General features: G+C 44.1%; 1 protein-coding gene across 6 annotated transcripts in view; it reads left to right on the top strand.

The window, feature by feature from the left end:
- Positions 1–2,619: 2,619 nt before the first annotated feature.
- The window catches only part of col25a1 (collagen type XXV alpha 1 chain), a 122,935-nt gene continuing 110,624 nt past the window's right edge, over positions 2,620–14,930 (top strand). For all 6 annotated transcript variants that reach the window (XR_003295158.1, XR_003295157.1, XR_003295156.1 and 3 more), the window contains exons 1-2: positions 2,620–3,229; positions 3,404–3,473. Coding sequence is in view for 3 of the 6 variants with exons in the window: in XM_026298896.1 (XP_026154681.1) it covers positions 2,978–3,229; positions 3,404–3,473 (322 nt within the window). In the remaining 3 variants the exon portion in view is untranslated. The remainder of the gene's footprint in view (positions 3,230–3,403; positions 3,474–14,930) is intronic.

Below are 14,930 nucleotides of genomic sequence, written 5' to 3'. Positions count from 1 at the left end.
AAGACGGCGGTTTAAAGTGCTTTACCCAAGACAAAACAAGGTACCATGCAAAGACATGTAGCTATCTGTTTTTATTAACGAGTGACTTTACAGCATCAAGTGTGATCACATCTTTTGCAGATAAATAACATGAAACACGTCCTGCAGCTACAATTCCAGTTCCACAGTTAACAGGCCAACGCTGATGGAACATTTGAAAAAACACAAAACTACCAGCAGGTGTCTCTTTGGTATTTAGTGTTTCCGTCCAGCCCGTTCAGTATCCCGTCCAGACTACATTACAAACAGCTCATCTCACCTCATCGATGTGCTGGTTTCCGTTCTTCTTTATATTTTGCTGCCTTCTGCATGCACCCTGCGTGTTTGGCGTCCTGCTGCAGCCCTGCTCCCTGATTTGTGGGCGCAGCTTTACAGCATATGAATAATTGACACGGAGGAACAGGGCCCGTGTGTTGAACGACAGCGGCACGGAACTAAAAATAAACATAAACACTGGTGGATTTCTGTCTGATGCGCACCGGTTGCCAAGGCGAGGACGCTGCTAGTGATGATGCGCTTTTCTGGCGCGTAAAGAGGATTCCAGGCGCTCCATAGTCATGTTGCATAAAGTGGAGTGTCCACTTCCGAAATGTCTCCAAGTGGTAAAATAAACATCATGCGGCATTAAGCTGTTAAGCCTATGAGAGATTATAATGTTTTTAACATGCTGAATGTGACACAGGCGGGTGGTGCTTTTTGCAACCAGGACTCCATCCGTCGCCAAGTCAGGTCTAAACACGAAAAGAGGGAAATGAAGCCTGAACAAACACGTAAAGCTTTTTTTCTTAGCACGCACAGATGCTCCATGATGGATCACTGACCCGCAAGACCAAGTAGCTTCGCTTTGTCTGACCACTAGATGGCGTCCAAAGCTTTAATAAAGGCACGTTCGATGGGTCATGACGACGTAGAGAGAAGACACTTTTTAAACAGAACTTTAGGTTCCAACCAGGATGTCAAACCAGAGAACATGTGACAGGACGGGTCAGGACGCCAAAGCGCTAAACAGTGGCCCTAAAGAAAAAACAAGTATCTACAGCATATAAAAAGTGATAAATACGACACACACACACACACACACACAGTGAGGAGAAAAATTCAGCATCATAGAGCAGACAGAAGGAAAACATTTATGGGATTGAAAAGACCTTAAGTATTTAATGTTACTGAGAGTTTTTTTTTAATGGTACCGCAGCGAGTTCGTGATAGTGTGAACTTTAATTTGTTTAGATCGTTATTTTCCCACACACCTCGATGTGTTGAAACATCTCTTCACCTGAAAAATGCATCTGTTGGAGCAGATGTTGGTTACGGCCTCGGTTAATGACTCGAATCCACGCTGATAACTGCCGCTGGCTTTGTGCACCTCATCCATATCCTCCACTGTGAGTGATTTGGAGTGAAGACACTTTCACAGAGAAGCATTAAAATGTAAAAATGCTGCAAAGAGGAACGTCAGAGTAAGAGAAGCCTGAGGAGGTTTATTTGAAGTCTTTTCCCATTAAGGGTTTCTGTCAGCACATGAAAAAAATGACTTCTCCGTGCAGCATCATCCAAATCACTCAGAATATGTTCTGGTACCTTCAAACAACTGAACCGTGCAGGGAGATGGATGTAATCTTATTGCTGCTCATTAAATTTAACTAGAACTACCTCGATCTGAGAGCAACACTGTTTTATATTGCAGCCATCATTGTTAATGCACTGACAGAACACTTGCACTGGTGCTTATGTAACCCAGACGGTGGTGCCAGTGCCTCGTAACTACATGCGATTATTGCTGTGCCGTTTAAACAAACTACTCTGTCATGAATATATTAGAACAGTCTCTATTCCCCGGAGATATTTCAGTGCAGATTCCTTCAGGAATCTTAAGACAAACTCCTCCAGCATATTGTCCAGTGTTTGTATCAAGTTAGTTATTGGATTGGTGCGTACTGTCTGCTACTGTAACCGTCTGCATGAAACATAACTCGTCTTATCAGAATTCAAGGCATCAGACGGTCCAGGAGGGAGAGGGGCTGTGGGGCCGCTCGACGCCACAGGCGCAGCCCTGTCTGAGCGCCGCTGGCTTCTGCGGTTCTCCTCTCTCCACATGAAGTCAATCAATAAGATGTGCCCTTTTCGTATATTCGGACAATTTAGTGAGTGCCTTTGTTCGCCCAGTTCCGAGCATTGGAGATGTTCGTGCGTTTTTACGCAGCGCCTTGGCCAAAAACAATGTGTTGCCAAGAAAACTGTCTAAATGTAACCATTCAGTGTTAAACAGAAACTAAAGCCATTAATGATTCATTATCTGATGTGTTTGTTGTTTTATGGTGCCCGTACAGCGACCCAGTATTTTACAAACTGCGGCCACTAATTGCCTCTTTGTTTTATGACGGGAAATCTCATGATAAAACAATATAACCGCACTTCAAGCCAACGATCGCAATTGCACTCGACTGTGAGCGCGCAAAAGGAGCGGGTCAATAAATTATGTTAATCAGTCAGGACAGATTGGAGGCGTGCTGTTGCCTTAATGAGGGGGCGCATGCCTGCGTCGTGGAAAAGCTCCGAGTATTAACGCTGTCTCCACTACATGCGCGCTGCCTTCTGTTTCCCCAGCCTCTCCTTCCACTTTATTGTTCTTAATAGCAATTCCCCCTGCGGTAGACTACCGTGCACGGCTCGGTGCAACAAGTTTGCAGGAGCCCCAGCACACCGTCAGACAGGTAGACCTCTGTTGGCTGGAGGTGGAGAGGCGCTCCACTCGTCTATTCGTCGCTGTCACCACAGAGTCCCTGTACGTGAACGCTGCGTCGCGGGCACTCACTCATCAGAAGTGTGCGCCATAAATTCGTGACTCCGCGCCAGATGCAGTTTGATTCCAGCAGCGTCTGTAGTTGAGTTTAAACAGGTATCGAAAAGAAAAGAGGAGCATCTAAGTGCGTGGAAGATGGAGAAAGAAGTGGCGCCTCAGAAACGACAGTACTGTCGCACAACAGTGCTGAACATCATCTCGTCTTTATGTTCGCTGGCGTCCATCGCCTTTTGCGTTCTCCTGAGCATTAACGCTGCTGATATTAAGAACCGGGTTGTGGATTTGGAGAGTGACAGAGGGGAGCACACCTTTGTCCATGGCCTCGGCTACTCCGCGGATGATTTTAATTCCCTGATTCAACAAAGAGTGGATGAGCTGCTCTCTCAGGTAAGACCGGCTCTTGCACTTGTTCTCCGTGAGTTAATTGTTTTCATCCGCGCAGTTACCAGTGATCTGACACAATTTAACCAAACCCACCTCGATACTTAAAGTTTACCAAAAAAAAAAAAAAAAAAATGTTGTGTGCATATGAATGAAAATGTGATTCTTGCAAAATTTCAGCGCACCTATGAAAATTTTGTCAAGATTCGGACTGCCAGACAAACAGCACCTGACTGCAACTGCCCTCCAGGTAAGAGAAACTACTTTTCCTCAGGCACCGTGCACATGTGATGGTCTGAGGTTGTGTCAGACACTGTATTTGAATCCGGACTGACTGAGACTAGAGCTGAAGTAAGAATGAATGAGCCTCTCTGAGCAGATCCTTTTGTTAAAATGCGATCTGTGGCACAGGATGGTTTACCTAGGAAGGTGCTGTGATAATGTGAGGAGGCCTGCTGTGAAGGATGCAGACAGCTGACTGGCCTTCACACTTTACAGAAAGAAAGGTATTTAACTGCGGTCTATACATAGAGGTGCTGAGAGGTTGTTTGACTCCTGATGTTCATGTGTACTTGGATAAAAAAGCCACGTGAAATTCATATTTCCCACCAGTAGATGGAAACATTTATTCCCTGAGCGTGGGTCGACATTCTGATCATTCTGGGACTGAGTCAAGGTTGGGTTCGGCAGTGCATCGATGTGGGAGACTGTGCTAGGATGTTACATGTTTTGTGGCTTTTAGATTTTACCGTGGCATTTAGTATTGCCCATCATTGTTAGATGTAATTGTGGGGAAAGGCTGTGGCCGTGATTGACAGCTCCAGTTAGACTTGCAGTGAACAGGAAGGGAGTTTAAATACAGGAGGAGCCCTGCAGGTGTTTCCTGGCAATATGGATTTAAAAAAAAATGCATCCACATAGGCCAATATCCAATTCCAAAGCAGAGTTCAGATGGTTGTACAGGTTAGAAATCCATTTGTGCACAGAATCTAAGGGCTGTACACTGAAGGGATAGAAGACAATGTATTTTTAGCTTTTAGACAGATTTCCTTTACAGTGGGGCAGGTGAGAGGAAAAAACACACTTATTGCTGTTGTAGTTCCAGTTTCGGTGATCTTTTTAATTTTTCAGAAAATGAAGGGTTGGACTGAGAAAACTCTGCTAATATCTGTGCAAAATAAACTGTGGATTATCTAAAAAGTAGATTGTTACAAAGCTGAAAACCATCGTTGTGCTTAGCTGAGAAAAGGTTTGATGAAATGTGAGTTTCTTTAGGATGCCACATGTATGCTTGACGTGTTTGCTCACTGCTTTGCCTTCTTTCTTTCACTCATACATGTAAACTATAGTTAGAAACTCAAACCCCGCCTTTAAAAGTCACCGACAGTAACAGCACCTTCCAATTCAGACGAAATGAGTCCTTGAAATGTGAATGAATGCAGCAACGTCTCCAATTGCTCTGAACGAGCACCGTGAACTTATTCCTGCTGATCGTGGACGACCTGCTGCAGGAAACTGACAGGTTTTCACAGTCAAGAGGGATCAGTCTGCATCACAGTCTCAGCTCCAGCTGGGAATGTGATACAGTAAGTGTGAATTTCCTGTAGGTGACCTTCATGGAAAAGTCCTGGTTGTGATATTCAGCAGAGTAGACTTGTGGTTGGAGCTCAAACCATCCGAAAGCATCTGCACTGCAGGATGAAGTGTCCTTGAGCAAGATGCTAAATCCCATCCAAAGCCTGGGAGTCCTCTGACCTCTGACCTCTTCCTCCAGATAACCCCCAGCAACACAAAATCTGAGCATTGACATTATAGTCAGACATCGGTGAAAGAAGGAACACGACTGGAGAACATGATATCTGTGAATTAATGACCCAAAGCCTTTAGTTTTCACAAGTGGTTTATCAGTTGTGAATGAGTCATTTGCTGAGTGGGAAAGTCTGAATTAATGATCCAGAAGAACTGGAAGTATTAACCATAATGAGACTCTCCCAATCATGGTGCTGTCTGTTCTCAATCACTGTCACATGTCTGGTACTCATTCCCCACCACCACATTTCTGCAAAGGGCAGAAATAAAACAATGAAAACATTTCACATCAAATGAAGCACGACGACACTGAAACCGAGGCGGCACCGAGCTTGATCACTGAGCTGGCACCGCGTCAGCCTCTCAGATCCGATTAAATGTTTTCATGTCCAGTACTTCCCCAGTTATTTTTGAAGTACGAGCACATACATCATCAGTGTACTTTGAAAGATCTGTAGTGAATTTAATACTGTAGTCCTCATGCAGTGTACAAGTCGCATGTGCATTACAAATGACATGTTTAGCTAATGCTCTGGAGTGAATGGTTCAGGCCAAATATCTTTATATTTGATGAAGGCTGAAGGGGTTCACTCTATTTATCCTCTTCTGTCTAGCAGAAAGCCTGTGGCTCAGATGTGGCTTTTCTTTTTTCTTTTTTCTTTGAGGGGAGACTGTAATGTGCTTTTCACAGTCTTCATTTTATTGCTGTCACAGAAGATGGAGTGGTTGCATAGACAGGGCAATGGTCCATAGCTCGGGGGTATTTTATAGGTTGCTTCTGAATCAGAGGAAGTTTGAGAAAGTCTGTCATGAAGTGAGAATCTGTTTTATTCACGCTGATATTTTTTGCTGGAGCCATTTGTCACCTTAACAATGTCTGGTATCATTTTGCATCCAGTCCTTAGCTTCTGAGTGACTAAAACACTTGGGCTGATAACCTGAGACAGTGATGCTGTATTACCGTAACGTTTAATAGAAAACATTTATGATGCCCAGAGGACGAAGCTGCCTGACTTTGATCATCCCCTTCATCTAGTGCTGCGTCAGGGTTACGCGTCTGTTCTTTAGTGGACTGTCGCAGTGGATTTGCACGAGATTTGATGCAGGGACCCGTGGTTTCCAGGCAATATACGATCATTTTGGTCTGGAGTGAAATGTCTCCACAGTTATGGACCATGAAATTTGGTTCAATAATTCACAGTCCCCACAGAATTTCAATAATTTGTGTGATCTCTTAACTTTTAATCACTGAGGACATTCCAGCTAGCTTCAGCTCTAGTTTTTGTTTAGACCAAAATAATAAAATGCTGAACATTCAAGCACTAAAGCACAGCATGAAACTCACTTCTTTTTTTTTTAGGCTGCACGCTGAGACTGAAAAACAAATTTTACACTACACATTGGGTGTAAATAGTCCTGGGTGTAGGGGAAAAGAAAACCCGCCAAACCAACTTGGTGTGAAAATGTCTGAAGTCACACCCACTCGGTGCCACCCTGTGAATCGAGTCTCCCTCTAATAATTGTTTCAGCGTTGGCTGCTTTTCCTTTTCATTTGTCTGTGTGCCTTCTCCTCCCCTGGGATCTGTATTCCACGCAGGGCCTGTTGTTTAATGGGACTGTAATAAAATGTGCAGTCGGCTTTGCTCTTTCCCTGTTTACTCACTCGTACGCCACAAACCCCCGCCCATGCGTCCCCCTTTCCCGCTCTGCAGAATTTTCCTTGAAGTTAATTCTTCAAAAAAGCCTGGTAGCTAAACACTGGCCTGAGTGCTCTTGAGAAAACAGCTATATCCAACTGGTAATGTGCTGGACTTTGTTTTCCCCACTAAACACCCAGTGCTGGTTGTCGGGGGGCAAAGGGGCAGCAGGGGGATCACATGATCGGGATGTTATGTTTGTCCTGATTCATCGAGTGCAGAGCTGATTCACTTCACCAGAGGCAGAACTACCCCACGACTTTCTCAGGTTAATCACTGCTTTTCAGCTCCTCATGACCAAGCTGGGTTACGACCCCCTTCTTCTGCCTCACGATGTGTGTAATCCCAGTGGCCTGATACTGTTACAGTTGTGCCAGTCCCCTCAGATATCCTCAACTCAGTGGGCAACTGGTAATTAATCACCGACAGCTTGTGAATTTAGCCCTCTGTGTGGTTTGGTGTTGGGAGGTGCTCTAATGGTTGTGTAATTACTGAGTGCTAGGTAAAGCTAAGCAGGCTTCCAGGTAGCCACCGCGACCAGCTGCTTCTGGTTAGGTGAGGCGGGATAGGCTGCCGGCGTGAGCGAGCGAGGCCGGAGACGAATGATGGAGCCTGGGAAGCTTCGCCTGGAGGCAGCTGTAAATGGGCAATTATGATTTTGATTGCTGCTCAATTTCTTAAAAGGGCAAGTACATGTAAATCACCAGCGTAATGCACTCGACGTGACGAGTGACATCTCGCATCTTGGCTTTTTTTATGCAGGAAGTGTGCAACTCATTCAGCTCAGCTTTTATATCAGTCCCAATAAATGAACATGATGTGATGAATCATCACAAGTGGTGCATTTACCCTAGTTTTCAGTTCTCACACAGGGTTTTTTCTAAAGGCCAGGCTGCTGGAAATAGCACAGATGGTCTCTTTATACCTTTGACACAGTGGGTTTTATGGGAGATGATGAGGCATGCCATCTGAAAGTGCTCACAGTGACTGCAGGGCTTGGAAGTGTGGTACACTTTTAATCTGCATTGACCTGAGGGGACACTCTGAACAGGGAGAAGATGGCAGGATTTTTCTATGAGTGACGTCACAGTAGCGCTCGGCTGAAGCATCAGGCAGGGAGATCTGGGCCAAAGGAGCAGACTAGAATCAAAATGTGCCTAGTGGTCTGTCTCATGTGTCCATGAATGTTTCCTGGCAGTGATCCTCAATTGTTATTTTGTGTGGAATAAAGTAGGAAGCTTGGAAATCCTGTCTTGGCAGCTCCTACGGATACTACTTGGAGTTATTTGAAGGGCTTTCCATCACCACAACGTAACGGCACACCCCACAAATGAATAAAACAATTGTCTCTGGTTTTTATTTGACGTGTATTTGCTCCAAAAATAGGCTACAGTTGTAAGAAAATTAATTTTTTCCCTTTAGGACTGACTGTACTTTCTGCATCACCAATGCACGGAGTTGAGCAATAAGATTCAGACTCTTAAAGGCGGAGCTAAATTATTCCACTGTGGTTTTGTGGCCTTAGTTTTTAATAAGCTCCTAGTCAGTGGATGGCACCCAAGTTCTTTGATTAAAGTTGAATGGGCGTTCTGTTGGGTCTGCTGCATTTGAACTTTCCTTGCTTCTGTTTGTATGTACTCATAATATAATGTCTGAGCCTGTATTCTTTGTACATGTTGTCTTTTTGTTGTTTAAAGCTACCCCGCTCCTCTCCTGCCCCCGTGAGCTCCAGCAGAGGAGGGGAGTCACTTCTGTTGGTCCCCCTTGATGCTCCTCCTCAGTGGGCCTCAGCAGCTTGACTCCTCTGCCTCTCTGCCGGAGCTGGGTGGCAACTTCTCCACAAAAGATGGCTCACAACCTCTAAGTCATCCACTGAGTGCCCTCTGACACTGGGCTGAAAGTTCTAGCCAGCGTCCTTGTGAAGTCCCCTTTGTGATGGCTTAAGTTCAGCTCCCCTCACACGCCCACACAGTCATCCCTGACCCACCAAGAGACTTTAGTAGACAAGGGGGACCTTCTCCACTGTGGCACAGCTGGTCTACTGTCAAGTATGGTGATTTTCTGCTTTACTTTTAAGGCAGTTGCAGTGTTTGATGAGTTTTCTTTATGTGCTTGCTTTCATTCATGAATGTCTCCCGGTGAAACGTTTGATGTAGGATTTCATGTTTGGGAAGCATTACTAGCATTGAGCTAGCAAAAGGTCAAAGGTAAACTACAGTACACAAGAGCTCTTTAGCCCCAATATCTGTCTCCATAAAACAATTCTTATTTCACTAGATTTTCCAGTGTCTCATCAATTTGGAGTCACCAGTAAAAGAGCAGTGATGCCAGTGTTCACCAGTGTAATGGAAATTCTGGGCCAGACACCCCCCTGAGGTGCTCCCCACATGCTCTCCCCCACCCCTCCCAGCACACCGCCCGTGGCTTGGTGCCCCCAGGCCTCTCTGCACTAGCAGGAATGGAGGATAGTGGGAGGGGGGCACAGATGCTGCTGCTCTGTACTCCATCAGCCTAACAAGAACTGGCACTACAAATGAAACAGACTGGTGTGCAAAAAAAACGCACTGGGACGTGCCACAGCAGGAAGCTCTAATTTGGCCAACGTCTGCCTGACATCCAAACATGGTTTGATACGCTGTTGCTGCCATTCTTGAGCATCTGTAAGAAGATGTCTTTGAGAAAACAACGCATGGTTGGATGTTGAGTCTGTTTCTGTTTGTGTGAATGCATCATTTACTGGAAGTCCATAGACCTGGGGGCAGCATTAATGTAGCTCAAGTCCAATAAACAGATTAGCTTGACACTGTCATTTTTCATTTTAGTCCTCAACCTGTAAGAGACTGCATGGGAATGAATGGTGAGGGAGGGGTTGGACCTCATGTTTCATGTTTTAAAAACTGAAATGTTTTCACTTGGGACTTTCACTGACCCTCCCACTGACGGCACCAACCTGGCCGCAGTATTTCAAAATGACACACCACCACTGAATTGATATAACTCCTTAAACTATTAATAATAAAGGAGGCTGTAACCCAACAGTTCCCCAATATAAACATTTATTATCTTAATAGAACGTAAAGTTTCACACTGTATGCCATCGATACTTGCATTACAAGTGGAAAAAGTGATGGAGACCAGGAGGGTTTGCCCAGCAGCCGGCTGGATGATGTATGCTCCCCCAGGCTCCTCTGGGCCGCCACCAAGAGGTTGGACTTATTGAAAACCAAACAGTTGGATCAGACTGGTGGTGTTTCCTACCCACAAGGCCACAATCTACTAGAGGCCCAGTGTGTTTTGTCAGTGAAGGGACCCTCTTGTTTTCCCACCTTTAACTGTCCCTTTCCGGTGAACAGTCCCGCTCACCAGGAGACCAGGGCTTTGCCAGCTGGCTCTTCCTTCTCAAAGCTGTGCTAAATGTGACATGAAATATGAGTCATGCTGCAGATCTGAGAGGGTAATAAACACACAGAGCAAACATTTGAGCCCATGAGCACTCACAAACATGCTGTCACACACCCCTGGACACAAGTCAATGATCAAACTCACATGTAGAGGCACCAGGACCAAGAAGCACGCAGCCCATGCATGACACCTTGTAGTCTCTTTTATAACTTGACCAGTGGCAGAGGTTTTTGTGTGGTTTGGTTAATTTGGCTTTTCTAAATTAAGGGATGGAGAATGCATGAAATAAATGGATTGAAGTCATTCATTCTCAATTTTCTCAACAGGCTGTGATGTTAAAAATGTGTAGAATGCGGTTTCTTAATTAAGGCTTATGTAACTGTTTTCCCCTCAGTATTTATGTAGTTTTTTTTTTTTCCCTCTTTAGCCTGAAATTAATCTACAACATGCAATGAAATAATTTGGCTGTAACAAACAACACAATGCCCCAGGACGTGGTATCTCGCCAAATTTAACAAACCCGTGAATGTGCATGCATCTGCTGGATGGATTGCTATGCAGAGTCGCCTGATGTTCTGGTTGTTGCACAGTCTATCTTGCTTTCAGGGGCCCCACCCCTTGTATCTGATGAAGAGGAGGGTAGAAACAGCTGTGTAAGCCACAGTTAAGACTGGAAACCCCAGCAGTGAGACACACAACCCTGTGCACTTTAATTCAATTGGGCAGCCATCTGATACGTTCCAAGCAGGCTAGATGGCTGGTTAAATGGTAATGTTTGACAGCTTGATGTACGGCACTGACGCAGCTTGAAAATAGGTTTGTCTGATTTCTTGTCTGAGATGGAGGTAACTACTACTACCACTTCCCCTACTGTGGGACAAATCTGTGAACTGTACTTCTGAATTGCGAGAACCTTTCATGAAACCTCCTTTGATAAGAAGCAACTGCATGTTCTTCTTTCATCTCTCAAAAAATGCAAAGACTCGAGGAAAGTTGAGTCCCAGCCCTTTATGAATTTTGAGTGGCAGTTCTGCTGTTTTGATAGTAAACGGTGTACATGCTTTCAGAGCTTAAGTACTTCTACTCAGTTGAAGGGCTGCTTGTGTTTTCCGTGTCTCTGAAGAACAGATATTCTCTGCTGATGATGCCATTCATCTGGATTCATGCTGTTCGCTGAGGTTGATGGGGTTTGTCTGTGTGCATTCCTGCACTGGTGTTTGTTAGGTTTTAATGATTCAGCCCTACTGAGTGGAAATGTTATGAGACTGTAAATCACAATACCTCATGTATATTTTATACATTTTCCTTGCAAGCATAAAACTATAATGTTCCTTTATGCTGAATGTAACATCCAAATGATCCACAAACAAAGAAAAGTCAGCCAAGTGTTTCACATTCCAGTGCTTAAATTAATGCATTCATTTGTATTATTTATTTATTTATTTTAACAAAGTGACGCAAATCTCCTGCTGTGGTAATACAGACGACTTGTCTTTCTGTGGTTTTTAGCTGTGGTTGGACTTTTTCTGGTCCACATGCACAGTCCAGAGCTTTGTTTGAGAGGTTTGTGCACCATGTGCCTTTATGAGTTTTCTGTTACTGCTAGTGTACATCTTCTGGGCTGAGATAGAAATGGTAATGTCATAATAAAGCTCATAGTGTGTGACTTCATCTAGAGGAGCGTGGGGTCGAACTTATCAAGAACGACACGTGATCTTTCCTCCTCAGCAGACGCAGTCTACGGGGGGTCGGCGATGAGGTTTCTGTTTTAAACAGCAGATGATGAGCAGGGATCCATCACTGTGCCCTTGAGCTTCAAAACAAATAACCTTGCCTGTGTTCTGGCTGCCTGCACTGCCACTCTTCAACATTAGAGGCTATTTAATAGCCACAGGGAAAAAAACTAGGGAGCCGAGGAATGACTTTAATATGACGTTCATTTTGGCTGATTAAATATGACATGACATGCCAGGAGGTTGAACTTGCTGCAGTATATGTTGGTGACCAACACACACACATACAGACTTATCCTTCTTTCTGCCAGGTGAATGTGTAATATCAATTTATAGAATATAGCGCATTGTTACAAACTGAATGTTGGTTTTCAGCTCTAACATGCTTGTTTTCGTACAATATAATAAATGAGAGGGAAAGTCTCGCACACATGTGGCTTTGCAGTCGGATCCCAAGTGTAATATAGACTCTGTCATGCTGTTATTCATGCACTATTGGCTTTATGAATGTGGCTCCACTTTCTGAGATAGAGGTCAGTTGGCAGGAGCTGGCAAAGTGTCTGTTGCTGTACGTCAGGTCCCAGTAATACAAGAGCAGAAGTGCGAACAAGGAAGAACGTAACATAACTCAGTGCAACTCAAGTTTTAAACTAAAGAAACACAGAAGGTCCCAGAGGAGTTAAGACAGTCCTGCTTGTAATGTCATGCCCATAAATCTACATTTTGGCGGCAGTGGATCCAGTTGCAGTTTAAGACGGAAATGATAGAGTTAATGTAGGAAATAAGAGCGTATCATAGAGCCGTCTCCTCTTCTCTTTGACACTTGTCAATACCATGACTAATGTACTTGTGGGCTCTTGGCTGTGTTTGTACTGTTATTGGCAAAGCAAAAGGGGGTCAGAGCTGCAGAGCTTTAGGATATGAAACTGTTTACTTTAGTAGTAGCTGGATAAATATGTCTTAAGTGACCCTGCATAAGTGCTGTACATTAAGTCATTACATGAAGTGATTTGGATGGAGATCAGTATTTTATATATATATTTCTTTTAGAAAAGTATATATTGTGGTTCCATGCTGGTTTGTAAGAATAACATGCTGAGAAAGGTGCAGAGATGAAAAATTGACATATGCAACAAGTGCAAAAGGGGCCAAAACTGGATTTGTACAGTGTTTTTTTTTGTTTTTTCTTTTTGCAATTTTCTGACACCACCGTGCTGCAGGTATAGGCTGCTCTCGTCTCCCCCTCCCGGCTTGTTCTCGGATTAGCATGTGCTGGCCAAAGTCAACACGAGAGGAAGTGGAGAAATGACTTCCCTCATTCGCACCGAGACTGCTAATGCCTCACCAGATCTGATGTCAGACAGGTCAGAGGAGATGTATTGTTTGTGTTCAACAAAACACACCTTTTGATATGACAAACCAGTAAAAAACATGTTATTTTACATGTCTCGCAGGTTGTGAGACCTTCAACATAGTGTGTTTTGTATGAATTAAACAAACTAAAGAACAGTGTGTGTGGTAATTACTCATGAGTGTTTAACCTCGTACTGTGCCTCATTAGACATGACATGGACCTGTGCCTACTGTGTACATACAGATTGCACAGGAGAAAATCTTGTTTCTGTGCACTAATTTAGTTTTGGGGTTAGTTTTTGTTTGGGCATTCCAGGTTTGTATCCACATTACAGAGGACAAAGTGGAAGGGTAATAAATCTCTAAACGAGGCAAAGTGACCAAGACATCTTCAAGACACTGCTCGCCACTTCTTAATGTGAAAACTGGGTCATGGTTCAAGGCACGTCCTAACCCACCACTGTTTAATTGCTGTTTGCTATTTCCCATGTGCACACAAAGCAGTCCAGGCTGATGTAGCCTATTAATTGTTTACTCGAATCGCCTCTTTGTGCTGATGTGTGGACTCAGGCTGCCAGGATTTTTTTTTTTTTGGCACCAAATATTCTCTAATTGACCGGAGTTATCTGCTCGAAAATCCTTTCCTTTCTCTTTACTACTCAGCCACTGCATAAAACACATTTAGCCTTTTTAAATTTATTTATTTATTTTTCGACTCAAGAGACATCCATCCCTGCTTCTACCAGTGTGCCGCTCTGTTCTGCTCAAAGACTTTCTCTGGCTTCAGGGAGAGAAGAAACATGGAGAAGCCAGCTGTTTGGAGTCTGCAGCTATTGACTGGATTTATTGAGTGGACAAGACAAGAAAGTGACCAAATATAAGCAGAAATGACAAAGACAGAAACAGACTGGTGGGGGGAAGGCCGGGGGGGTGAGCGTACTTTGCTTTAAGTGGAGCAGTCTGTGTGTATGCTGCTGATATGGATCCCCCATGAGAAAGTTCAGGTCACTGAATCAGACAGGCTTTAGAAAAAATGATTCATTTGGATTTTTCATGCTTCAAAGTTGGAGGAAGAAAAAACAGGAAACAAACAGGGTTTTTAGCGAGCTCTCTGCAAAAGGGCTTTCTGTGGCGCTTCGGAATGATAAATTATATAAATGTCTTTGGAGGCCACATTAAATGGTTCATGAAAATAGCAGCCCCTCTGAGAGTTTACTGTGCCTTCTCTGTATAGCAGGCTTTGATGATAGTAAATGCTATACTGTTCTATCTGTTGGGCCAAAATGTCAAAGTCCTGAAAAGGTTTCATCCTGAGTAATGTTCCATGTGTTGGTGTGCTTTCTCTCCAGTGGCGTCAGCAGTCCACTGGTGTAACTTTTAATGACCGACATTGACTTTCTGCTCATCAGCTGCTATTGTCACAAATAGCTGTGGTTTTACCTGCACTCAGCACATCCATTAGACACCTCTGACACTGCGAACATGCCACAGGGGTGAAGCAGGTCAGCTTTTGCCCAATATTTATGTCTTAAAATGTTGAATGTGTCAGTTAGCACTTGTAGCTTGTGTTGGGTTGTTGTTGTTGTTCTGTGTGTGTGTGTGTGTGTGTGTGTGTGTGTGTGTGGAGAAATTCAAGGTCAGGTTAGGCAGAGCAAGAAAGCAGATCCTGTCAGATCACCAAAAACCCTGGGTTGCAGATGAAACAGAAGAATG

The sequence above is a fragment of the Mastacembelus armatus genome, chromosome 18, assembly GCF_900324485.2.
Source record: "Mastacembelus armatus chromosome 18, fMasArm1.2, whole genome shotgun sequence".
Classification (NCBI taxonomy): Eukaryota; Metazoa; Chordata; class Actinopteri; order Synbranchiformes; family Mastacembelidae; genus Mastacembelus; species Mastacembelus armatus.
The sequence above is the reverse complement of the archived record's forward strand: the minus strand, read 5'-3'. Positions and strand labels throughout refer to the sequence as shown.